Source organism: Hyperolius riggenbachi, chromosome 10, assembly GCF_040937935.1.
Source record: "Hyperolius riggenbachi isolate aHypRig1 chromosome 10, aHypRig1.pri, whole genome shotgun sequence".
NCBI lineage: Eukaryota > Metazoa > Chordata > Amphibia > Anura > Hyperoliidae > Hyperolius > Hyperolius riggenbachi.
Window position 1 is genome coordinate 26099255 of NC_090655.1, and position 27903 is coordinate 26127157.

At 45.7% G+C, this 27903-nt stretch overlaps 1 protein-coding gene across 1 annotated transcript in view; it reads right to left on the reverse strand.

Annotated features, from left to right (window-relative positions):
* LOC137535684 (disintegrin and metalloproteinase domain-containing protein 9-like) overlaps positions 1–27903 on the reverse strand; it is a 210962-nt gene that overhangs the window by 170422 nt on the left and 12637 nt on the right. Inside the window, exons 2-3 of the mRNA XM_068257548.1 lie at positions 22078–22169; positions 18185–18261 (exon numbers count right to left, since the gene is read on the reverse strand). Of these exons, the coding sequence (XP_068113649.1) occupies positions 18185–18261; positions 22078–22169 (169 nt within the window). The remainder of the gene's footprint in view (positions 1–18184; positions 18262–22077; positions 22170–27903) is intronic.

A 27903-nucleotide genomic window follows, 5' to 3' on the forward strand; every position in this document is an offset into this window, starting at 1 on the left:
TAAACTTAACCCACCTCATCACTGCACATAACTACCTGTAGTGTTGAGTGAACCCAGCTCACTGCATCCTACTACTGCTACCTGTTGTGTTTACTTAAAGAGACACTGAAGCGAAAAAAAATATATGATATAATGAATTGGTTGTGTACTATGCATAATTACTAGAAGATTAGCAGCAAAGAAAATATTCTCATACTTTTATTTTCAGGTATATAGTGTGTTTTCTAACATCGCATCATTCTCTAATATGTGCAGATTACACAACACTCTGCATTCAAAATGATTCTTTCAGAGCAGTCTGTGAACTAATGACATCTCCTCTGGCAGATAAAAAGAAAACTGTTCACTTACAGTTGAGATAATAAAAGTCAGATAACAGCCTTCTCCACCACTTTGAAAGTCATAGAGATTAATAGCTTTTTTGCATAGAGATAACAACTGGAGTTTCTTAACTCTTCCTGTACTGGAAACAATTACACTGATGTATCTGATCTTAATGTTTTATTTCTTAGCTGTGCTACACATACAAATCATAATATCATAATTGTTTTTTCGCTTCAGTGTCTCTTTAACCCACCTCATCACTGCACATAACTACCTGTAGTGTTGCGTGAACCCAGCCCACTGCATATACCTACTACTACCTGTTGTGTTGAGTGAACCCAGCTCACTGCATCCTACTACTACCTGTTGTGTTTACTTAACCCACCTCATCACTGCACATAACTACCTGTAGTGTTGCGTGAACCCAGCCCACTGCATATACCTACTACTACCTGTTGTGTTGAGTGAACCCAGCTCACTGCATCCTACTACTACCTGTTGTGTTTACTTAACCCACCTCATCACTGCACATAACTACCTGTAGTGTTGAGTGAACCCAGCTCACTGCATATACCTACTACCTGTTGTGTTTACTTAACCCACCTCATCACTGTGTTGAGTGAACCCAGCTCACTGCATATACCTACTACCTGTTGTGTTGAGTGAACCCAGCTCACTGCATATACATACTACCTGTTGTGTTGAGTGAACCCAGCTCACTGCATCCTACTACTACCTGTTGTGTTTACTTAACCCACCTCATCACTGCACATAACTACCTGTAGTGTTGAGTGAACCCAGCTCACTGCATATACCTACTACCTGTTGTGTTGAGTGAACCCACCTCACCGCATCCTAGTACCTTTACTGTTCAGTGAACCCAGCTCACTGCATCCTACTACCTGTTGTGTTGAGTGAACCCACCTCACTGCATTCTAGTACCTTTACTGTTCAGTGAACCCAGCTCACTGCATATACCTAGCATCCCTCCCGAGATGGACAAAATGGACAAACCAGGTAGAGGAAGAGGTAGAGGCAGACCCAGAGGAAGGCCACCAGGCACCAGCAGGTCTGTGCGAGGTGGTGTTGCTGTGATTTCGTGCGGACCTGCCCCAAAATACAGTGTTCAGAAGAAGGCACGTGCCATCACCTCCCAAAATCGTGAGGAGGTGATTGAGTATTTAACACAGAACACCTCATCTCCCGCAGCCACCAGCGCTACAACAAGCACCACATCCGCTGCATTTGACACTTCGCAGGAGTTATTTGGTGGTGGTGGTGGTGGTGAAATCACCGATTCACAGCCACTACTGCAACAACAAGAAGAAGGCGCAGCACCTCCTACGTCTGAGTTAGGTGGCGATAGTATGGATGTAACGTGTGTGGAGGGGGCTGATGAAACACCTGAAGTTGGTGCAGTTGAGGAGGTGTCTGAGGAAAGTGCAGCTGGCCAGGAGGATTATGATGACGATTATACGGATACCACATATGTTCCCGGTAGAGGAGATGACCAGGGGGACAGTTCAGAGGAGGAGTCAGAGAGGACTAGGAGGAGACGACTCCATGATAGAAGCAGAGGGAGCTCGTCCTCAGAAACAGCTGGGGGCAGTGTCCGGCGCCATGTATCGCCAGCTATGGCCAGACAGCCAACATGCCCTTCAACGTCAGCTGCTGATGCCACCGTAGCGCCATCAGCCCAGGGGGGCTCAGCGGTTTGGAAATTTTTTAACGTGTGTGTCTCAGATCGGAGCAAAGCCATCAAGTGTCTCTGCCAGCAAAAATTGAGCCGTGGAAAGGCCAACTGTCACGTAGGGACAAGTGCTTTACGAAGGCACCTGGAGAGAAGGCATAAACAGCTATGGCAAGAACACCTGAGGAAAAGCAGCACCCCTCAAAAGACAAGCCGCGGAGAACAGCCGCGGCAGCCGTCACAGGGGGCTTCTGCTGCTCCACGTTCCCATGGTATTGTTCGTGGCTGGGGGGAGGAAAAATGGCAACACTTAAACAATTTAAAAATACAACCATCTAAACTTTCAAACAATTTAAAAATACAACCATCTAAACTTTCAAACTATTTAAAAATACAACCATCTATCATTTTCTAACAATGTAACAAAAGGGCAAAAAAACTTGCCCTCCGTAAAACATTCTTGGCAAATGCTTTCGACTTGGTTTGTCTTCCGCTGGCTCAAGGGTCCATCTGACCACAGATGCCTGGTCTGCAAAGCACGGTCAGCGCAGCTACAGCATGGGTCTCAGCAGGCTCCCACTTCGGGCCGGAATCCAACCTTCATTCCCCGCGGTGACAATGGCAGACTTGCCCTCCATAACGGATTCCCGTTAAAGGATTTAAAGTTAATTCATTTCAAATACACAGCAGGGCCTCGAAAGTCCACCTCCTGTATTGTTATTTTTGGTCACTACCTCGGGGTGGGCGTGCATGCCCTCCTTGGATGTGTAGTGGTAGCCGTTTCTCAGGCTCCACACCGGATTCCATCCCTCATTCCCTGGCCATTACCCGGGGTCACAAATGGCAGACTTGCCCGCCTCCATATGATTCTCGTGAAAGGAATGTGGTGTCATCTTTGCCCGCCATAACTGGTTCTCGTTCAAGGATTTAAAGTACATTAATTTCAAATACACAGCAGGGCCTCGAAAGTCCGCCTCCTGTATTGTTATTTTTGGTCACTACCTCGGGGCGGGCGGGCGTGCATGCCTGCCCGCTGCCCTCCTTGGATGTGTAGTGGTAGCCGTTGCTCAGGCTCCACACCGGATTCAAACCCCTCATTCCCCGGCCATTACCCGGGGTCACAATAGCAGACTTGCCCGCCTCCACAGGATTCTCATTGTAGCGGTACTGATCAAGTACACAGCAAGTAGAAAATGTAATTTAAAAACAAAACGTAAGCTTTTTAACAATGCCATGGAAAGTTGAGAAGGAAGTCACACATTACCTGACATCACTGAGTGAGGAAGAGCAATCTCGCCATGTTGCGCAGTAGTCCAGCATGGCCGTCACTACACAAACAGCTGTTTGCGGTGCGTTACACAGTGAGTTTGATGTGTCAGTGTGAAGCAGTACTCTAATTACACTCCCTGATTGATGTATACACATGCAAGATGTTTTAAAGCACGTTAGGCCTGCAATTTAGCATTCAATGTGATTTCTGCCCTTAAAACGCTGCTTTGCGTCACATCCAGATTTTTCCCCGGGACTTTTGGCATGTATCCCACTCCGCCATGCCCCCGCCCAGGTGTTAGACCCCTTGAAACATCTTTTCCATCACTTTTGTGGCCAGCATAATTTTTTCTATTTTTCAAAGTTCGCCTCCCCATTGAAGTCTATTGCGGTTCGCGAACTTTTTCGTGAACCGAACCTTCCGCGGAAGTTCGCGAACCCGGTTCGTGAACCGAAAATCGGAGGTTCGCGACATCTCTACATACCACCAGTGAGGTTAAACTTTTTACTACACTGGCACCTCTGTTCTAACTCATTCATTTTGTAAATCCACACTTGGTGTAGGGGTATACCCCATTTCTTCTACTGAGAGCGACATTCTTAAAGCCGAGTGGGGTCGGGTCTAATCTCCCCCACCTGCCATCTTTGTGGTTACCAGCGGTGACTAAGTTTTGTGAGTATAATCTCATCATTTTACCAATATACAAATTTTTATTTGGCATATTACACTGTGTTTTAGGCTCTCACTTAGCTTTGTCTTTCAAGTCATTGATTGGTCAGCTTTCTCGACAACTCCTCTGATGTTATTGTAGTCTATTGGTCCCATCTTTCCCCCAAAATAGGACCTCCCCCTCAAAAAAGACCTAGTTTATATTTCAGGCATGCTTGAAATATAAGCCCTCCCCTCAAAATAAGACCTAGCTACCTTATTGCAAGGCAGGCGGCTCACTGGCCGCCCAATATCCCCCCCCCCCCTTTACTCCCTCCCTCTGCAGAGTGGCGAGGAGAGCATTACTTACACAGCAAAAGAAACTCGCTGGCTTCCGACGTGCCAGCGTTAACATCTCTCATCATCAGCGCCTGGCTTCCTCTCCTTGACAACGGCGGCTCTTGTCATGTGACGCAAGCACGTCCAGGTGCGTCATATTACACTCCAGGATGTGCGTGTGTCATATGACAAGTTGAGGAAGCCAGGCGCTGCTGAGGAGAGATGTTAACACTGGCACTCCGGAAGCCGGTGAGTTTCTTTTGCTGTAACGGTAATGCTCCGCTCGCCACTCTGCAGAGGGAGGGAGGGAATGGCTATACTGGGCTGGGGTGACACTGGGGACCAGGACAACAGACTACAGGGAAACACATCAGGGAGGGAGGGAACACGTTGGGGGCTGCCGGTGGGGACCAGGATACCCGGGGGGCACATCTGACTACAGGGGGGCACATCTGTGTCACCCCTCAGAATTATAGGCCCTCCCTGAAAATAAGCCCTAGCACATCTTTTGGGGTTTGTACAACGATGGCAGCATGGCCATGTGAACATACTCGAAAGCCTCTTGCCCAATATGTTCGGAGGGACCCAGCACTGGAGAGGAGGGCTTGAGAAGGGTCAAGAAAACCTCTGGACTATCATGAGGCTTCCCTCTGAGGCAGCCTTACTATACCAGGAAAAAAGAACACATCTAATAGTAGATAAATACTTGTTCTACTTACATAACATATGTATTGCACTGCCCACGTTTTCATTATAGTGAATTTTATATAGTAAATAAAGAGAAAACTGTTTTAGGCATTTTCCATCTTTACTGCCTCTGACTGAAGCCAATCCTGATGTAATTTCCTCCCTTACTTTTTTTCGGCCTCCTAGAAACTGCACTGTCATACCTAATACTAAGTAGCTAGTGGTGCCCCCGACTGAAGGGAGATCTCATCAGTGGAATGTCAAGAGCTGGGTGCGTAAACTCTCATTTAGGGCCCCTTTCCACTTACAGCGATTGCGATGCTGAATCGAAAATCTATATTGATTTTTGAATTCGCCAGGATTGCCACTTCAACATAGGAATCAATTTTTACAAAAGCACGATCGCATTGGAGAGCAATTTTTATCGCGAGTATGCAACCCTAGTGCATTGCATATGCAAAATCACGATTGCGTGTAAAAATAGTGACAAGGCGCAGTCGCGACTCGCTAGTGTTTAGCAACTGCATTTTCTAGTGGAAAAAAATGTGCCCTTATGCTCTATTTGGGACTATGCATAAAAAAAGAGGGAGGCACAAGAGGGGTGTAGTGAGCTGCCTTTCCATCATCAGGCGCCTGTAGGCAGGGCCAGTTTTAGACTTTTTTGCAGTCTGAGGCAAACTTGTGAGGATGCGCCTCCCCCCCGATTTGGAATGATCGCACAGCACCCCAAATTTTTCACCCTCACTATAGGTAATTATTAGAAAGAGTATTGTAACAATAGTGTCAGCAGAATAACAGATATATGATTATGTGATGATCTGCAGTATCACCAATAATACATATACTATATCTGATTATGTGGTGATCTGCAGAATCACCAATAATACAAATATAGTAAGCACAAGGCGTGTAGGACGTGACAAAAGTCACAACTTTATTGCACAAGGTGTACGTTTCTGATAGATTTCTCAGCGGTAACCTCACCAGTGGAGCTGGAGGGTTCCGATAGCAGCACAGAGGGAGACCTCACCAGTGACGAGGGCTCACTGGTGAGAGAGAGTAGGACTGGATGTAGAGCAAAGAAACCCTGGAACAAGCACCACTCAATATAGTAGTAAATAATAAAAGATCTTTATTACAAATGATCTACCTAACGGTACAACACATGGACAGGGATACACTCCCAGCAATTAATAAAACCACATGATAAAACATCCCATAAAAAATTCTCCATACTGAAAGATTAAATACATGTTGCTCATAGTATATATAGGTATACAGTGTGTATATATATTAAATATAAATAGTATACAAGAATACAGGTTCTGATTAGGACCCGTATCTTGTATGAACCCGGGTTCAGTATTATAGTACAGTGCAATAGCTCAGAGAAAAGGTCAATTCACAATCAAACAAAAAATCCAACAATAGACCCTCAAATGAATAAAGTGCATATAAACACACACATAGAATAGCATGCCATATATTTCCTAATCAACCTAATAAGATCCACAATTGTGGAAAAGTGCTGTTGTGCAGAAAACAAAAAATCAAATCACATATAGAGCTTTATGCAAGGTGACCTGCAAATGGATGAATGACAGTGTAGTAGCCCACAGACTAAGTGCACAGGAATGAACAGAGAGGTGATACTTAGCCCAGGTCAGGAGTGGAATGAGCAGCAGTCAGCAGGAGAGACGGCAGATCCCCTCAAGCAACCCCACTAGTTACGCGGGCGCAACCCCGCTTTATCAAGGAGAGGAGGAACCGTGTGCTTTCGCCGCAGACCGGCGTTTAAATGGAGCTCGGAAGGTGCGCTCGTGACCAGTGACGTCACCGGAAGTGACGTTACGCCAAGAAATAGGAAGCGTCAGTGCGTCCAGATCCAGATATCGCTGGAACGCACGGAAGGTAAATAAAGGAAGCTAATAGAACCAGACAGTGGGCTGCAAAAAAATGTGCAAAGTAGAAAACTCACCTATGCAAATAATAGGCAGTCTGTGGCCAGCCCAAATCCACAATACTCATGTTATTCTACATACATATACAGTAATCCTAAACCTGCACATTCCAATATATTGACAGGTCTCTTAAAGCGGAATACCAATATACATTATAAAGTCCCACATAACATTAGGAGCATGCGCAGATCCCCTGATTCTCTATAAATAAGAAGGATTGTTCAACCAAGCCACAAAGTCCAATCCAAAACTGCCCCAATGCTTGGAAAAAATCCAGATCCTTGTGTTTATACTTTTGCTCTCTCTCTTTATTAGGCCAAGTCCCAAGTCCAGCCCAAAGTTCAATAGAGTCCATTTCTTCTTGTATAAACATGCATGTAGGGCAGTATAAAGTACATAGGGTCCATCAGGGTTACTGCACGTTGCTTCCAACACATACTTCTGGTGTGAACCAAGTCCATCACAATGTTTGTTCAAAAGAATACTCTATACATATAAAAGAGGGAAAAGAAACACAGTGTAAGTATAATGCACATTCTAATCACAGAGAGAAGATCCAGACTTGACCAATAATGAGAACCATCCCGGTTAGAACAAGACCTTTAGCCCAAAAACCCCGACCAGTCTATTTCCTCATTAATACCACTTGAGGACATAGTGTTGAGTTGGTTTATCCATCTGGCCTCTCGCTTGAGAAGACATTTGGATAAATTCCCACCTCTTATGCCAATTTTAATTTGTTCGAGGCCACAAATTTTGGTCCCTTTATAGGATCCCCTATGTGCATGAAGATAATGTGCTGCCACTGATGTAAGACTCTTTCCCTCTTCCAGGTCTCTAGTGGCTAGCCTAATTGTTGAGAAATGTTTTTGGATCCTAGTTTTCAACATATTGGTTGTTTGGCCTACATAAATCTTGTTACATGGGCACATAATAGCATAGACCACTCCTTTACTCTTGCAATTTAGGTATTGTTGAATTCTATAGGTACTTTTTCTCCCACTGTCCTGCACTTCCATACATGGGTGCATATACTCACATATATTGCAATTTCCACAGGGGTGGCTGCCACAAAGCCTGCCTGGAGTACGTTGATTACCTGTGGGCCTGTAATGACTAGAGCAAAGTTTATCTTTCAGAGTTGGACACCTTCTTGCTGTTATAGAGGGATGTGGACTAATATGTTTAGCAATATCTGTATCTGAACAAAGAATGGGCCAGGTTTTATTCAGGATTTTATAAATGTCTCTCCATTGATTGTTGAAAGCTGTACTGAGCCTTACCATGGGCGTAGATGTTGGTTTCCTCATATGTAGGAGATTCGAACGTTCTGATGATTTTGCTCTTTCATAAGCTCTGGAAATGACCCTGCGGGGATATCCTCTTTCCCGAAATCTCTCAGTCATTGTATGAGCCTGTGTGACAAAATCGTCTGGATTAGAACATATACGTCGCAATCTAAAAAATTGACCTGTGGGTATGTTATTTTTCAAGGACCTGGTGTGTGCACTGTTATAATGTAAAAGTGCATTCACTGCCGTTTCCTTACGATAAAGATCTGTACTTAGGCATCCATCTAGGGATAATTTGATTTTCAGGTCCAGAAATTCCACATCTGTAGATGAAACATGTTTTGTTAGTAATATGTTCATTTGATTGTGGTTTAGGGCATTTATAAATTGGTCACACAATTCCCTGGGTCCCCCCCAGAGCATGAAAATGTCATCTATGAACCTATACCACCCCAAAATATAGGGGTGGTATGGTTCCATGGAATGGCCAAACACCACTTCTCTTTCCCAAAAGCCCAAAAACAGGTTTGCCACCGAGGGCGCGCATTTTGCGCCCATAGCTACTCCACAGATCTGTTTGTAGTATTTATTATTAAAAATAAAGTAGTTGTGGCCCAGTACAAACTCCGTCAGTTGTAAAATGAATTGTTGTAAATCATCCTGTTGGCTGTTCTCCATGTGTAGAAAATACTTTATTGCTTTCACTGCCCATTCATGTGTAATATTAGTGTAGAGAGATTCTACATCAAGACATACCATTACAGTTTCTGCTGGAACCGTCATGCCCTCCAATATTTTCAACAAATCGGTACTGTCCCTCAAATAAGAGTCCAGGCTGGTGACATGGTGCTGAAGAAAAAAATCAATAAATTCACATGATGGTGCCGTTAGACTGCCAATCCCGGAGACTATCGGTCTACCGGGCGGACGTACATGATTCTTGTGTACTTTGGGAAGTAGGTAAAAAGTTGGTACAATAGGTTCCTTTACATACAGGAATTCAAATTCCTTTTTCGAAATAGTACCTGTATTTCTGGCCAGAATAAGAATGTCCTCAAGTAGAGCACTGTAGTAGGTAGAAGGATTTCCAGGTAGTAGGGTATAATTGTTTGGATTTCCCAGTTGTCTGTATACTTCTTCTAAGTAAAGCTCTCTAGGCCATAGGACAACATTTCCTCCTTTGTCTGCTTCTTTAATAAGAAAAGATGGATTATTAGTGAGATGTTTCAAAGCATTAAATTCTTCCTTGTTTAGGTTTCGCCCCTGGCTTGGAATCAATGGTAAAGTCATTATCTCCTTCCATATCATTTCAAAAAACATCTTAATCACAGGACATGTGCCAAATGGCATGGTATATTTAGAGGGGGGTCTAAACGTCCGTGCCCGTTTACTCACCAGTGTTTCCTCTTCATTTTCGTTTAATAAATCCATCAAGTCCCCAAGCACCTGTCTATCCAAAGGTTCCAATTGTGCAGTGATCTCATGTCCTCCTTCAAAGTATTTCTTAAACAACAACTTCCTACAAAATAGATATACATCTTTCAGTAATTCAAATTTGTCCAAGCCTCTACTCGGAGAGAATGACAGGCCTCTCGATAGAACACTCTGCTCTGTCTCTGATAATATGTAGTTGGAAAGGTTGATTACTTTTAATTCAGTGGATCGTGAACCCTCTGTCGTTTTCCCTTTGGTGTTAGTGGGTTTGGATTCAATCTTCGCGACAGAGGGTTCACGATCCACTGAATTAAAAGTAATCAACCTTTCCAACTACATATTATCAGAGACAGAGCAGAGTGTTCTATCGAGAGGCCTGTCATTCTCTCCGAGTAGAGGCTTGGACAAATTTGAATTACTGAAAGATGTATATCTATTTTGTAGGAAGTTGTTGTTTAAGAAATACTTTGAAGGAGGACATGAGATCACTGCACAATTGGAACCTTTGGATAGACAGGTGCTTGGGGACTTGATGGATTTATTAAACGAAAATGAAGAGGAAACACTGGTGAGTAAACGGGCACGGACGTTTAGACCCCCCTCTAAATATACCATGCCATTTGGCACATGTCCTGTGATTAAGATGTTTTTTGAAATGATATGGAAGGAGATAATGACTTTACCATTGATTCCAAGCCAGGGGCGAAACCTAAACAAGGAAGAATTTAATGCTTTGAAACATCTCACTAATAATCCATCTTTTCTTATTAAAGAAGCAGACAAAGGAGGAAATGTTGTCCTATGGCCTAGAGAGCTTTACTTGGAAGAAGTATACAGACAACTGGGAAATCCAAACAATTATACCCTACTACCTGGAAATCCTACTACCTACTACAGTGCTCTACTTGAGGACATTCTTATTCTGGCCAGAAATACAGGTACTATTTCGAAAAAGGAATTTGAATTCCTGTATGTAAAGGAACCTATTGTACCAACTTTTTACCTACTTCCCAAAGTACACAAGAATCATGTACGTCCGCCCGGTAGACCGATAGTCTCCGGGATTGGCAGTCTAACGGCACCATCATGTGAATTTATTGATTTTTTTCTTCAGCACCATGTCACCAGCCTGGACTCTTATTTGAGGGACAGTACCGATTTGTTGAAAATATTGGAGGGCATGACGGTTCCAGCAGAAACTGTAATGGTATGTCTTGATGTAGAATCTCTCTACACTAATATTACACATGAATGGGCAGTGAAAGCAATAAAGTATTTTCTACACATGGAGAACAGCCAACAGGATGATTTACAACAATTCATTTTACAACTGACGGAGTTTGTACTGGGCCACAACTACTTTATTTTTAATAATAAATACTACAAACAGATCTGTGGAGTAGCTATGGGCGCAAAATGCGCGCCCTCGGTGGCAAACCTGTTTTTGGGCTTTTGGGAAAGAGAAGTGGTGTTTGGCCATTCCATGGAACCATACCACCCCTATATTTTGGGGTGGTATAGGTTCATAGATGACATTTTCATGCTCTGGGGGGGACCCAGGGAATTGTGTGACCAATTTATAAATGCCCTAAACCACAATCAAATGAACATATTACTAACAAAACATGTTTCATCTACAGATGTGGAATTTCTGGACCTGAAAATCAAATTATCCCGAGATGGATGCCTAAGTACAGATCTTTATCGTAAGGAAACGGCAGTGAATGCACTTTTACATTATAACAGTGCACACACCAGGTCCTTGAAAAATAACATACCCACAGGTCAATTTTTTAGATTGCGACGTATATGTTCTAATCCAGACGATTTTGTCACACAGGCTTATACAATGACTGAGAGATTTCGGGAAAGAGGATATCCCCGCAGGGTCATTTCCAGAGCTTATGAAAGAGCAAAATCATCAGAACGTTCGAATCTCCTACATATGAGGAAACCAACATCTACGCCCATGGTAAGGCTCAGTACAGCTTTCAACAATCAATGGAGAGACATTTATAAAATCCTGAATAAAACCTGGCCCATTCTTTGTTCAGATACAGATATTGCTAAACATATTAGTCCACATCCCTCTATAACAGCAAGAAGGTGTCCAACTCTGAAAGATAAACTTTGCTCTAGTCATTACAGGCCCACAGGTAATCAACGTACTCCAGGCAGGCTTTGTGGCAGCCACCCCTGTGGAAATTGCAATATATGTGAGTATATGCACCCATGTATGGAAGTGCAGGACAGTGGGAGAAAAAGTACCTATAGAATTCAACAATACCTAAATTGCAAGAGTAAAGGAGTGGTCTATGCTATTATGTGCCCATGTAACAAGATTTATGTAGGCCAAACAACCAATATGTTGAAAACTAGGATCCAAAAACATTTCTCAACAATTAGGCTAGCCACTAGAGACCTGGAAGAGGGAAAGAGTCTTACATCAGTGGCAGCACATTATCTTCATGCACATAGGGGATCCTATAAAGGGACCAAAATTTGTGGCCTCGAACAAATTAAAATTGGCATAAGAGGTGGGAATTTATCCAAATGTCTTCTCAAGCGAGAGGCCAGATGGATATACCAACTCAACACTATGTCTCCAAGTGGTATTAATGAGGAAATAGACTGGTCGGGGTTTTTGGGCTAAAGGTCTTGTTCTAACCGGGATGGTTCTCATTATTGGTCAAGTCTGGATCTTCTCTCTGTGATTAGAATGTGCATTATACTTACACTGTGTTTCTTTTCCCTCTTTTATATGTATAGAGTATTCTTTTGAACAAACATTGTGATGGACTTGGTTCACACCAGAAGTATGTGTTGGAAGCAACGTGCAGTAACCCTGATGGACCCTATGTACTTTATACTGCCCTACATGCATGTTTATACAAGAAGAAATGGACTCTATTGAACTTTGGGCTGGACTTGGGACTTGGCCTAATAAAGAGAGAGAGCAAAAGTATAAACACAAGGATCTGGATTTTTTCCAAGCATTGGGGCAGTTTTGGATTGGACTTTGTGGCTTGGTTGAACAATCCTTCTTATTTATAGAGAATCAGGGGATCTGCGCATGCTCCTAATGTTATGTGGGACTTTATAATGTATATTGGTATTCCGCTTTAAGAGACCTGTCAATATATTGGAATGTGCAGGTTTAGGATTACTGTATATGTATGTAGAATAACATGAGTATTGTGGATTTGGGCTGGCCACAGACTGCCTATTATTTGCATAGGTGAGTTTTCTACTTTGCACATTTTTTTGCAGCCCACTGTCTGGTTCTATTAGCTTCCTTTATTTACCTTCCGTGCGTTCCAGCGATATCTGGATCTGGACGCACTGACGCTTCCTATTTCTTGGCGTAACGTCACTTCCGGTGACGTCACTGGTCACGAGCGCACCTTCCGAGCTCCATTTAAACGCCGGTCTGCGGCGAAAGCACACGGTTCCTCCTCTCCTTGATAAAGCGGGGTTGCGCCCGCGTAACTAGTGGGGTTGCTTGAGGGGATCTGCCGTCTCTCCTGCTGACTGCTGCTCATTCCACTCCTGACCTTGGCTAAGTATCACCTCTCTGTTCATTCCTGTGCACTTAGTCTGTGGGCTACTACACTGTCATTCATCCATTTGCAGGTCACCTTGCATAAAGCTCTATATGTGATTTGATTTTTTGTTTTTTGTTTTCTGCACAACAGCACTTTTCCACAATTGTGGATCTTATTAGGTTGATTAGGAAATATATGGCATGCTATTCTATGTGTGTGTTTATATGCACTTTATTCATTTGAGGGTCTATTGTTGGATTTTTTGTTTGATTGTGAATTGACCTTTTCTCTGAGCTATTGCACTGTACTATAATACTGAACCCGGGTTCATACAAGATACGGGTCCTAATCAGAACCTGTATTCTTGTATACTATTTATATTTAATATATATACACACTGTATACCTATATATACTATGAGCAACATGTATTTAATCTTTCAGTATGGAGAATTTTTTATGGGATGTTTTATCATGTGGTTTTATTAATTGCTGGGAGTGTATCCCTGTCCATGTGTTGTACCGTTAGGTAGATCATTTGTAATAAAGATCTTTTATTATTTACTACTATATTGAGTGGTGCTTGTTCCAGGGTTTCTTTGCTCTACATCCAGTCCTACTTTTTTGACCCTAGCACACTCAATTATCTTCACAAGGGTGCGACCCTATCTTTGTTACTTGGTGAGAGAGAGTAGTCAGACAGATCAGGTAGGCAACAAACGGGCAGATAAGGTACAGAATCGGCAAACAGAATCAGAGTGAAGTTCAAGCAAAGGTCGGCAACGAGATCAGATGGGCAGAGGTACAGAATCGAAAAGCAGAGAGAAGTCGTAACAGGCAAGAGTCATACACAGGTAATCAAATACAATAATCAATAGTTATTATTACAGCTATCAAAGGTCTGAGCGCTAACACCAAGTATTCGCAACAACAGACAAGTTCCAAATGAAGGAACGGAGCTTAAGTACACTGAGGTGTTCTCAGGGTCCCGCCCCAGAGTGACGTTCAAGCAAAGGTCGGCAACGAGATCAGATAGGCAGAGGTACAGAATCGAAAAGCAGAGAGAAGTTGTAACAGGCAAGAGTCATACACAGGTAATCAAATACAATAATCAATAGTTATTATTACAGCTATCAAAGGTCTGAGCGCTAATACCAAGTATTCGCAACAACAGACAAGTTCCAAATGAAGGAACGGAGCTTAAGTACACTGAGGTGTTCTCAGGGTCCCGCCCCAGCTCTTCAGCCAATCCGGGAGGAGATGTGCACTGAGTGACGTCAGCTGACCAGCCGGTCAGCTGACTCTTCTCCTAAGAGCATAAAGCTCTTGCCGCTAGGCGCGCGTGTGCCCTTCGACCCCTATGAGCTGCTGAGAAACCTGCCCTCGGCGTGCGAGACGCCTGAGGTGCAAGTCCGGAGCTCTGAGTGGCAGAGGCGCTGGTCGCCCCGCTCTCTGCCGTGGCGGCACCGCCGCCAATCGTTGCAAGTATTTTAGGGGGTCAATTGTAAGTTTCCCTCCTCTTTTAACTTTCTCTAAAGAACAGCAACATGGGGGTCTCAAAACAACTCTCAAATGACTTGAAGACAAAGATTGTTCACCATCATGGTTTAGAGGAAGGATACAAAAAGCTGTCTCAGAGATTTCAGCCATCTGTTTCCACAGTTATGGAACATATTGAGGAAATGGAAGACCACAGGCTCAGTTCAAGTTAAGGCTCAAAGTGGAAGACCTAGAAAAATCTCGGATAGACAGAAGCGACGAATGCCGAGAACAGTCAGTCAACCCACAGACCAGCACCAAAGACCTACAACATCATCTTCCTGCAGATGAAGTCACTGTGCATTGTTCAACCATTGGGCGCACTTTACACAAGGAGATGGTATGTGAGAGTGATGCATAGGAAGCCTTTTCTCTGCACACAGCACAAATGGAGCCGCTTGAGGTATGCTAAAGCACATTTGGACAAGCCAGCTTCATTTTGGAATAAGGTGTTGTGGACCAATGAAACTAAAATTGAGTTATTTGGGTATAACAAGGGACGTTATGCATGGAGGAAAAAGAACACAGCATTCCAATAAAAAACACTTGATACCTACAGTAAAATATGGTGTTAGTTCCATCATGCTGTGGGGCTGTGTGGCCAGTGCAGGGACTGGGAATCTTGTCAAAGTTGATGGACACATGGATTCCACTCAGTATCAGCAGATTCTGGAAACCAATGTCCAGGAATCAGTGACAAAGCTGAAGCTGCGCCGAGGTTGGATCTTTCAACAAGACAACGACCCTAAACACTGCTCAAAATCCACTAAGGCATTCATGCAGAGGAACAACTACAACGTTCTGGAATGGCCATCTCACTCGCCAGACCTAAATATAATTGAAAATCTGTGGTGTGAGTTAAAGAGAGCTGTCCATGCTCGGAAGCCATCAAACCTGAATGAACTAGGGATGTTTTGTAAAGAGGAGGAATGGTCCAAAATACCTTTAAGCAGAATTCAGACTGTCATTGGAACCTACAGGAAGCATTTAGAGGCTGTAATTTCTGCAAAAGGAGGATCTACTAAATATTGATTTCATTTCTTCTTTGTGGTGCCCAAATATATGCACCTGCCTAATTTTGTTTAAACAATTATTGCACACTTTCTGTATATCCAATAAACTTAATTTCACTTCTCAAATATCACTGTGTATGTCTCCTATATGATATATTTAACTGACCTTTTTTATCGTAACAACCAACGATTTATACAGGAAAATCATGACGATTAACAAGGTTGCCCAAATTTTCGCACCTCACTGATACATTTTGAAACATAGGACTGCACCATGTCTGGCGTCACAATCAGTACAGTGGAATCCGCTTTCTTTTCTGATTGTCTTTCCACTGTCATCTTCGTGTAGGCACTGTTTTTTTGTCGGTTGGTGGGAGGAAGTCTGTGAAGTGATGACCAGTCAGGCGTTCCAGGTGACAACTCCAACAGCACGACGCCCAGCTCTGTCCACAGGCATGGATGGTATTTGGTGGTTCACAAAGCTACACTCGGCAACCTTCCAAGAGTCCGACGTAATCACATGCTTGCTGTCACTCTTTGTTCTGAACAGAATATAGACATTCCACAAGCATTGCTCAACTAGATACCCCGAAGACCTTTTTTGTACTACTTTATTTTGCATTTTTCTCATGGCTGGGAAGAATGTCATAGATTGGTCATGAATTTAGAACAGAGGTGCCAGTGTAGAGTAAAAAGTTTAAAAGACTTTTTTAAAAAATGGTAGGTAATGGTGGACTCCCGTCGCGGAGGCGCTCACTCTTACTGAGATTGAAACAAGCTCCCTCTTTTTGGCCGATGAAGCGGGAGATTTCCCACAAGACGCATTGCATTGTTTTGTGTCTTGAATAAAGAAAACATTGCTTCAGTGAGACTGAGTCACCTTATGGGAGGGAAGTCCACCACTACCTACCCTTTTTTTAAATGGCCTTTAAACTTTTTACTACACTGGGGCCTCTGTTCTAAATTCATTCATTTTGTGACTCCACCCTTGGTGGAGGGGTGTTACCCCTATTTTTTGTACTTAGAGCGACATTCTTAAAGCCAAGTGGGGTCGGGTCTAATCTCCCCACCTGCCATCTTTGTGGTTACCAGCGGTAACCCAGTTTTGTGAGTATAATCTCATAATTTTACCAATACTCCATTTTTGAATTGACATATTACATATTAGGCTCTCGATTTGCTTTGTCTTTCAAGTCATTGATTGCTTAACAACTCCCATGGTGTTATTGTAGTCTATTGCTACTTGTGGCTTCTTGTTTTTCTTTTTCCCACGGTACGTAAGGGGTGGGGCCCTCTAAAAATCGCAATTGCTAGGCGCTTTTTGTAGCTATTTTTGCAGCATTTTCCAGATCAGTTTCTGGTGATTTTAAAATGCTTGTGCATGTAATGCTAGTGATATGCACAGCAATTGCAATTTCCTTCTTTTTTTTTTGTGGTTTTGGGTAGTAAAATCAATGCAAAATCGCTTTGTACAGTGAATGAAAAGCGATTTTGCAGTCATCCTCTACTTTGTATTGAAATTGCATTTGTTGTGAGTGTGGAAGGTAGTCACTCACTTACACTATCTCCGGGTTTGTACAATGATGGCAGCATGGCCACGTGAACAACATACTCGAAAGCCTCTTGCCCAATATGTTCGGAGGGACCCAGCACTGGAGAGGAGGGCTTGAGGAGGGTCGGGAAAACCTCTGGACTATCCTGAGGCTTCCTTCCTTCTGAGGCAAATGAGGCATGTAACTTTTTTTTTTTTTTTAAATCTGCTCCGGGTACCCTTTAAAGCAGGAGGGACAGCCATACTATCCCAAGAAAAAAGAACACATCTAATAGTAGATAAATACTTGTTCTTCTTACATAACATATGTATCGTACTGTCGACGTTTTGATTTCAATGAATTTTATTTAGTAAATAAAGAGAAAACTGTTTTAGGCATTTTCCATCTTTGCTGCCTCTGACTGAAGCCAATCCTGATGTCATTTCCATCCTTACACTTTTTTTTTTCCTCTCCTAGAAACTGCACTGTCATCTAGTTTACTTTGTAAACACATGTGAGCACAGCATAGATTGTATTACAGCAGCTTCTGCAGAGGGGTGAGGTGTATTTCCCTTCTTAGCCTGCCACATTGACCTGCCCTCAGCCAATCAGTGAGTAGCAGGAATGTGGGAGGTGAGATAACAAGCTTCCCTCTCCCCAACAATGTACCAGAATAGAGCCAGGCTGACTGAGATACGATTCTTTACAGCAGAAACATTTATGATTATATTGGAATGCTAGCAATGCAGGTTCAGGTTGTAGACTACATAATAAACACAGAGCAGCGGGTAAATGGAATTTGATTTTGTGGCTGACAATCCCGCTTTAAATGACAGTATATAGAGTTGCCTGTGTACTTTCTCTACTCTTTAGCACTGCTCAGTGTGTAAGAAGACCGGGGCTCTGCATACCTGTTCCTCTGTAGGTTTACAAGCAGAGTACAGTTTGAAGTCGGGATGATATAGGACACGTTATCCTCCCATTCATCCTGTAGGCAGAAATAACCACAGATTAGTGTAATGGCATGTAAAGTTCATCCGTACATTTGCTGTAAACAGTGTTCACACCTATGTTTAGGCCAGTAGCTGTACAAGCAGCATATTATTAAGCAGTTGCTATGTTGTTAAAGAGAAACTCCGACCAAGAACTGAACTTTATCCCAATCAGTAGCTGATACCCCCTTTTACATGAGAAATCTATTCCTTTTCACAAACAGACCATCAGGGGATGCTGTATGACTGATATTGTGGTGAAACCCCTCCCACAAGAAACTCTTGAGTACGTACTCCTGGAAGTTTCATGTCTGTGAACCTTGCTGCATTGTGGGAAATAGCTGTTTACAGCTGTTTCCAACTGCCAAAAAAGCAAGCAGCAGCTACATCACCTGCCAGCAGTAAAAATGTCACCATGTAATAAATGTCAGAATGTAAATCAGGGATTTAAAAGATTTTACAATGAGCAAACACTGACTAAATCATTTATACATAATTATTGTAAAATTGAAGCACTTATTTTATTACATTATTTTCACTGGAGTTCCTCTTTAAGCTCTGTACACAGACAAAAAATGCCGAATCTACAGTCACCTTTGTCTGACTTACAATCAGGGCCGGCGCTACCATTGAGGCAAAGTGGGCATTTGCCCCAGGGCCCTGACCCCTGCTGAGGCCCCATCAGCGCTGACCCTGCTCCATTCTGCCTGCTCCCCCCCCCCACTCCCCTGGGCCCTGCTGCAAGGATATTTACCAGCCACAATTACCTTTTAGCCCCGGCTGGGTGAGTGGGCGGGCAGCGGCTGCCTTATATCGCAGTGTTATTAGACGTCTAACAGTCTTCTAGCGGCGATCATCGCTGGGAGGCTGAAGTCGGCGTGCGCAATCCCCTGCAATCTCCGCCCCTAGCACTTCACGCCAATTGGCGTGGAGTGGTGCTAGGGCTGCTGCTCCGCTCTCGCCAATCGCCGTGGAGCGGTCGTTTAGTGGTTAAAGGACAACCGAGGTGACGTGTGAAATGAGATGTGTATGTAGTGTGCCAAGCACACAAATAACTATGCTGTGTTCCTTTTTTTTTTCTTTCTCTGTGTGAAATAGTTAAACATCAGGTATGTAAATGGCAGTTTCTGTCCGGGTCGGGACTGGGTCTGACTACAGCATAACCCTCACTGATAATTAGTTACAGCCAAAAAACACTTTCCTGTCAGTAAATGGTTTTCTGGAGCAGGAAAGAGAGAAAAAGGGTCAATAACTTGCAGATCTGAGCTCTGGCATACTTCAATGAAGGTGTCATTAAGCAGAGACAATGAAATAGTAAAAACTTAAAAAATAGATTTAAATATAAAAGAAAACTGTGGGATATCTAAAAAAAAAGTCATTTTTAGGAGGAGGATGGATACAATTGTTTTTCTCATCAGTTTATTTTCACCTTGGATGTCCTTTAACCTCCTTGGCGGTAACCCGGAACGTAGTTCGGGGTAAGCCGCGCAGGAGGTTTTCTCCGGCCCTGCTGGGCCGATTTGTTTAATTTTTTTTTTTTGCTGCTGCACTGCCCCGCGCTCGATCGCCGCTATCCGTCACGCCGCGCGCCCCCCCCCCCAGACCCCGTGCGCTGCCTGGCCAATCAGTGCCAGGCAGCGCTGAGGGGTGGTTCGGGACTCCCAATGACGTTCCGACGTCGGTGACGTCATCCCGCCCCGTTGCCATGGCGACGGGGGAAGCCCTCCAGGAAATCACGTTCTTTGAACGGGCGGGCAGGGGGATGCCTCTGAGCAGCGGCTATCATGTAGCGAGCCCTGGGCTTGCTACATGATATAAGAAAAAAAAACTAAAAAAAAAAATGCTGCGCTCCCTCCTGGCGGAATTTTTTATACCGCCAGGGGGGTTAACTTACCTGGTGCTTCTTCCAGCCTCCTGTAGTCCATCAGGTCCCTCGCGGTCCTGATCCATTCTGCTGCTGTGCCCTTCTGAAATACTTTACCTGTCCAGTGTCCGCTGATGTCTCTGCACTCTTATTCCTCATTTGTGCCCCATGTGGTTGGCACCGTATTGCCCGTGGGGTGCATGTGCGAGACGCTGCACACATGTGCTCCATGTGCTATAGATGCAGAGACATCAGCGGACACTGGACAGATAAAGTATTTATGCACGGGCACCGGGGAGGTACATCTACATTTGGGGGAGGGGGCAATTCCTAAAAAAAATTTAATGCTGAAATCAATCTGAAATCATCCTGAAGTTTATGGCAGCCAACAGATCTCTCTTTGATCAGATTTGATCAGAGAGAGATCTGTCTCTTGGACGATCGGCAGCCAAAATCGCTTAATGTATGGCAACCTTTAGTAGTCAGCATATCAACCCTGGAAATAGTCCCAACTATACCAAACGAAGAAAATAAATCTACAGTGTAGCTTTCAAATTCAGGTGACTACTAAGTGATGGAGAAGACTGTGAACCTAGAGGAGAAACCTGGGGGGAACCACAGCTCTGAGGCCCACACAGGGAGCGGGCACACACGGCCGCAGGAAGGGGTCCCGAATCCCCCCTCCCTCACCTCCACTTCCTAGATTAGCAGAAGTAGAGTGAGCGGTGAAGACAGAAAAGGCCATCACTGCTTGAACCTCCTGAACCTGGAACTCTTGGACAGGCCCGGCCCTAGACTTTTTGCCGCCTGAGGCAAGCTTTAAAGAAATCGCCGCCCCTCCCCCCAAAAAGCCATGGGTGTGGGGGGGCCGCCCAAGCTGGAGGGGATAGTGGGCAGGAAGGGCGTATTGGGCCTAGTGGCAGGGAGGGGGGTCGGACCCCCCCCTCCTTTGCCTGGGTCCCCCGACCTCCGCTCCTCTCCAGCTTGTTACGTCGCTGGCTGCAGCTATAAGAGGCAACGGGCGGAGATCACTCACCTCTTCCTCGTTCCAGCCTGCGCTCCACTGACGTCACTTCCTGCTATGTGGCGTAGCAGGAAGTGACGTCAGTGGAGCGCATGCTGGAACATGGAAGAGGTGAGTGATCCCCGCCCATTGCCTCTTATAGCTGCAGCCAGCGACGTAACAAGCTGGAGGGGAGCGGAGGACGGGGGACCCAGGCAAGGGGGGGAGGGGTCTGACCCCCCTCCCTGCCACTAGGCCCAATACCCCCTTCCTGCCCGCTATCCCCTCCAGCTCGGGCGGCCCCCCACACCCACGGATGGGCGGGTGCCGCCCCCCCCAGAAGTGCTGCCTGAGGCAAAAGTTTCACCCCGCCTCATGGGTGGGCCGGCCCTGCTCTTGGAAGATGTGAGTCTTGCTGCCCGGCCGCTGCACTAATCCTGGAGGGTGAGCACTGAAGGAAGGGCATGAGGTGAGGGAGGGGGAAGTCAGGCCCCCTCCCCTGTGTGCGGGCCTGGAATAGGCAATGCAGTAGTGATGGGAATTCCGGCTCTTCTTGGAGAATTGGCTCTTCTGAATCGGCTCCCATTAAAGAGCCGGCTCTTACGGCTCTCAATCGGCTCTATATTAAATTTCACTAGATGCCACTCAGAATCGGAGTAAAAGCCCCGCCCCCGTCTCCATGACAACTCCAGACTGCTTCTCTGGCTCCGGCAACCCCCCCTGCTACTGCTCTGCTCCGCCCCATACACTCCTACAAGCTCGTAGGAGGACTACATCTCCCAGCATGCCTCAGCGCCCTTTATTACACAGCAAAGCAGAGCTGTGTGGGGCGGCTGAGGCATCGGCTCTTTCAAAACTGAGAGCCGGCTCTTGTCGTTCGCAGCAAAGAGCCGGCTCTTAGAGCCGGCTCGTTCGCGAACGACCCATCACTACAATGCAGATTACCGTGTGGTTCTGTCCGGCGTCTCTCCTCTCTCTCGACAAAACCCGCTCTGGGAACACAATTTCCTCGTTCGGAAGACCAAAGACATGATGTCCTGCAGAAATACAGAGATGGTTAGAGGCATGGCAGGTACATTGTGTAGCAAGTAAACACTCACCCCAGATTTTATGCAATGTACAGCAGCTGATACCACCAACAATAGGGCTTTTTCCCTCTGAAAATCGCAGCTAAGATTGCAAATGTATTGCAATGCAGCCACAACAATTCATACAAAGTGTTTTCCATGTGTTTAGCACAATTTTCACGGTGTGATTGAGTTTTCCGACAATTATCAGGAGAAAAAATGAAAACCCAAAAAATATAAAAAACTGCATAGCGACGTGCATTTTAATTTTTTTTTTTGCCATTGATTTCAACTGAAATGCAATAAAAAATTGAATTGCCTTAGTTGAAGCAATTTAACCTATTTTAGTTCCTGGACGTAGAAACTACGTCCAGGAACCATGTGCGCTAGCGTGTGCTCCCGCGGCCGATCGTGCATGTGCACCCGTGCTCCCGGCCTGCGGTTCGTTAGCCAGGCAATCAGTAATTAGGGCTATGGTGCCTGATCACTGATTCCTCTCCCCTGCTGAAAAAGCGACAGCTTCTCTCGGAAGCTGCGCTTTTTCTGGCTGTTGCCTCCCCCATGCGTCTCTCTAAGCGTATATCACGCTTTTTTCCGTTTTTTTTTCTTATTCTTCCTGTTAAAATGCACCCTCCGTGAACTGACATGGAACGAGCGGCCGTTTCCATGAAAAACCACAAACAACCTGCCGCTGCCTATTGGTGCCTATACTGTGCTTGTGCAAACCCTGTGTGCACCTGCACAGTAGTGCTAGAATGTTGATTCATACGTCTGCTCCACCTACAGTGACATAAGAGTACTGCATTCTAAGTACTGCATTCTGGTTGTTTGGTAATGTTGTCTCAATAAAGTTTTATTGTTGTTCCTCTCACCATGAGGCGGTATTAACAAGCAGCACACAGTCTCTCATGCACAAAGGAAAGGCGCAGATAGAACGCACAGAGGCACAGTGTGGGCGTGCGCTTACATGGAGGCCGGAAAATACAACAAGCTCTTGTTGGATTTGCTTAGAATCATGGGGATAAGACACAGAACAATTATATTGTGCTTTACTCCTGGAGGACTCAAAGCGCCAGAGCAGCAGCCACTAGGATGTGCTCTATAGGCAGTAGCAGCATTAGGGAGTCTTGCCCAAGGTCTCCTTACTGAACAGGCGCTGGCTTACTGAACAGGAAGAGCTGAGGTTTGAATCCTGGTCTCCTGTGTCAGAGACAGAGCCCTCAATGGACAAGTAAAGCGAGAGGGATAGGGAGGTTGCCATATTTACTTCCTTTTAACCACCCTGGCGCTACAATAAATTGCCAGAGTGGCGTGCGGACAGTTTTTTTTTTTTTTTTTTTAATTTTTTCTTTTTCTGAATCGTAGCTAACTTTCAGTTAGCTACATGATTCACCACTAGAGGGCGCATCTGCCCATCTAGTCTGATCGCCGCCGGCTTTTACAGCAAGCAGAAAATCCCGTTGTAAATGGGATTTTCTGCTTGGCTTCCCTCGTCGCCATGGCGACGATCGGGATGACGTCATCCACGTCATGGCGTCGGGAGGGGGGGGGGGGTGGGGGTCCGATCCAGCCCCATAGTGCAGCCTGGCAATGATTGGCCAGGCTGTGCAAGGGGTCTGGGCGGGGGGAGGCACCCTTACGCCGCCGCTAGCGGCTAATCGCCGCGGAGTGGCGGCGATTGTACCCCACACACAGCTAGCAAAGTGCTAGCTACGTGTATGAAAAAAAATTTATCAAAATCGGCTCACAGGGGCCGGAGATATCCACTGCGGCGGTAAAGGACGAGCTGAGCTCGTCATTACCACTAAGGTGGTTAAGCAATACTCGTTACCTGGGTGTCCTGCTGCTCATCCTCTGCCTCTAATACTTTTAGCCATAGACCCTGAACAAGCATGCAGCAGATCAGGCGTTTCTGACATTATTGTCAGAGTACTACTAACCTTCCTTTCCTCCGATACAGGGGACTGTACTTCAGATCAGGTGGTTTTGTGGCTACACTTGAAAGCCCCCCAAGTGTCCCAGATCCTGCGGGACTGATCTCTCCCCCCCCCCCCTCCCAGTTTCCCGGCCGGCGGGGCAGAGGCACCAGCCGTGACAATGCGAGATGCGGGGCTGCTATAATTCCTCCCTCGGGCAGTCATCTTACCATCCATCCTCGCTTACCGGCAGCAAGCTCTTCTCTGCCTCCTGTTTCCTATGACGTCATAGGAAACAGGAAGCAAAGAAGAGTTGGCTGCCGGTATGTGTGGATAAATGGTAAAATGACCGCCCTCTCCGCTGCGCACACTTAAGGTGGCCACAGACCATACAATTTTTTAAATATCTGTTCAATTCAAGAATTGCAATACATTTTTCTGACTGATTGTAACATTTCAAAAAATTTACCAATGTACCACACACCTATATTCAATTTTTTCCTCAATTATGATAAAAATGATTGGAAACTCAGAGAAAATTGTTAGGGTGTGTATATGTAATAAATTAACAATCCAACACACACCATACAACCTTTAGTAGAAATTGAAGAGAAATATCTGGCATTCCGGATCGATTTAAATCGAAAAAAAACGGGAAATCCGATCAGATTTTTCAGTCGAATGAAAAAGAAGCTTTCGATTTTTTTCAAGAGATATGATCGTTTTTATCGAATTACTGTAAAATCGGATCATTTTATTGTATCGTGTGTGGCCACCTTTATTCTGCAAGCTGGGGGACACAGGGATGCACATTAAGAGAGAGGGAGGGACGGAGGAATGATACCGGCCCCGCATCACGCATTGGCGCGGCTGCTGCCTTGATCATTTTTTTTTTGCCTCCTCTCCAGTGGCGCCTTCCTCCCCACCCACTGGCATCTCCCCCACTGGCAACCCACTCCTACCCACTAGCACCTTCCTCCCCACCCAGTGGCATCCTCCTCCTTCCCACTGACACCCTCCTCCTTCCCACTGGCACCTTCCTCTGCCACCCAGGGTCACCCTCTCCCACCCACTGGCACCCTCCTCCACACCATCCTCCCTCCTATTGTCGCCCTCCTGCAAAAGCAGGGGTGTGGCTTAAGGCCGCACAGGGGACGTGGCTTAAGTGTCCTTCTTCCGCATCTTCAAAAGTTGGGAGGTGTGCTCTTGTCATGGGTGTGAAGATCCTGATGGCCACACTTGTTTTATGACCCATGTGAGATGGACCCCCAGACTGTGAAGGGCACCAACGGGAGGCAAAGGAAGGGGTGTGAACATTGGGGTGGGGCATCAAAGTTTTCTGGGGTCCCATGAATTGTAGTTACGCCACTCCCTGAGACCGAGAAAAGCATAGTCAGTGTTCCCTGAGACCGAGAAAAGCATAGTCAGTGTTCCCCGAGACCGAGAAAAGCATAGTCAGTGTTCCCTGAGACCGAGCAAACCATAGTCAGTGTTCCCCGAGACCTAGCAAAGCATAGTCAGTGTTCCCCGAGACCTAGCAAACCATAGTCAGTGTTCCCCGAGACCTAGCAAACCATAGTCAGTGTTCCCTGAGACCGAGCAAACCATAGTCAGTGTTCCCCGAGACCTAGCAAACCATAGTCAGTGTTCCCTGAGACCGAGCAAACCATAGTCAGTGTTCCCTGAGACCGAGCAAACCATAGTCAGTGTTCCCTGAGCCTGAGACCTAGAAAAGCATAGTCAGTGTTCCCTGAGACCTAGCAAACCATAGTCAGTGTTCCCTGAGACCGAGCAAACCATAGTCAGTGTTCCCTGAGACCGAGCAAACCATAGTCAGTGTTCCCTGAGCCTGAGACCTAGAAAAGCATAGTCAGTGTTCCGTGAGACCGAGCAAAGCATAGTCAGTGTTCCCTGAGACCCAGCAAAGCATAGTCAGTGTTCCCCGAGACCTAGCAAAGCATAGTCAGTGTTCCCTGAGACCTAGCAAACCATAGTCAGTGTTCCCCGAGACCTAGCAAAGCATAGTCAGTGTTCCCTGAGACCCAGCAAAGCATAGTCAGTGTTCCCTGAGACCCAGCAAAGCATAGTCAGTGTTCCCCGAGACCTAGCAAACCATAGTCAGTGTTCCCTGAGACCCAGCAAAGCATAGTCAGTGTTCCCCGAGACCTAGCAAACCATAGTCAGCGTTCCCTGAGACCGAGCAAACCATAGTCAGTGTTCCCCGAGACCTAGCAAAGCATAGTCAGTGTTCCCCGAGACCTAGCAAACCATAGTCAGCGTTCCCTGAGACCGAGCAAACCATAGTCAGTGTTCCCTGAGACCTAGCAAAGCATAGTCAGTGTTCCCCGAGACCTAGCAAAGCATAGTCAGTGTTCCCTGAGACCTAGCAAACCATAGTCAGTGTTCCCCGAGACCTAGCAAAGCATAGTCAGTGTTCCCTGAGACCTAGCAAAGCATAGTCAGTGTTCCCTGAGACCCAGCAAAGCATAGTCAGTGTTCCCTGAGACCCAGCAAAGCATAGTCAGTGTTCCCTGAGACCCAGCAAAGCATAGTCAGTGTTCCCCGAGACCTAGCAAACCATAGTCAGTGTTCCCCGAGACCCAGCAAAGCATAGTCAGTGTTCCCCGAGACCTAGCAAACCATAGTCAGCGTTCCCTGAGACCAAGCAAACCATAGTCAGTGTTCCCCGAGACCTAGCAAAGCATAGTCAGTGTTCCCCGAGACCTAGCAAACCATAGTCAGCGTTCCCTGAGACCGAGCAAACCATAGTCAGTGTTCCCTGAGACCTAGCAAAGCATAGTCAGTGTTCCCCGAGACCTAGCAAAGCATAGTCAGTGTTCCCTGAGACCGAGCAAAGCATAGTCAGTGTTCCCTGAGACCCAGCAAAGCATAGTCAGTGTTCCCTGAGACCTAGCAAAAGCATAGTCAGTGTTCCCTGAGACCTAGCAAACCATAGTCAGTGTTCCCTGAGACCTAGCAAACCATAGTCAGTGTTCCCTGAGACCTAGCAAAAGCATAGTCAGTGTTCCCTGAGACCTAGCAAACCATAGTCCGTGTTCCCCGAGACCTAGCAAACCATAGTCAGTGTTCCCTGAGACCTAGCAAACCATAGTCAGTGTTCCCTGAGACCTAACAAACCATAGTCAGTGTTCCCTGAGACCTAGCAAAGCATAGTCAGTGTTCCCCGAGACCTAGCAAACCATAGTCAGCGTTCCCTGAGACCGAGCAAACCATAGTCAGTGTTCCCCGAGACCTAGCAAAGCATAGTCAGTGTTCCCCGAGACCTAGCAAACCATAGTCAGCGTTCCCTGAGACCGAGCAAACCATAGTCAGTGTTCCCTGAGACCTAGCAAAGCATAGTCAGTGTTCCCCGAGACCTAGCAAAGCATAGTCAGTGTTCCCTGAGACCTAGCAAAGCATAGTCAGTGTTCCCTGAGACCCAGCAAAGCATAGTCAGTGTTCCCTGAGACCCAGCAAAGCATAGTCAGTGTTCCCTGAGACCTAGCAAAAGCATAGTCAGTGTTCCCTGAGACCTCGCAAACCATAGTCAGTGTTCCCTGAGACCCAGCAAAGCATAGTCAGTGTTCCCTGAGACCGAGCAAAAGCATAGTCAGTGTTCCCTGAGACCCAGCAAAGCATAGTCAGTGTTCCGTGAGACCGAGCAAAGCATAGTCAGTGTTCCCTGAGACCCAGCAAAGCATAGTCAGTGTTCCCTGAGACCTAGCAAAGCATAGTCAGTGTTCCCTGAGACCCAGCAAAGCATAGTCAGTGTTCCCTGAGACCTAGCA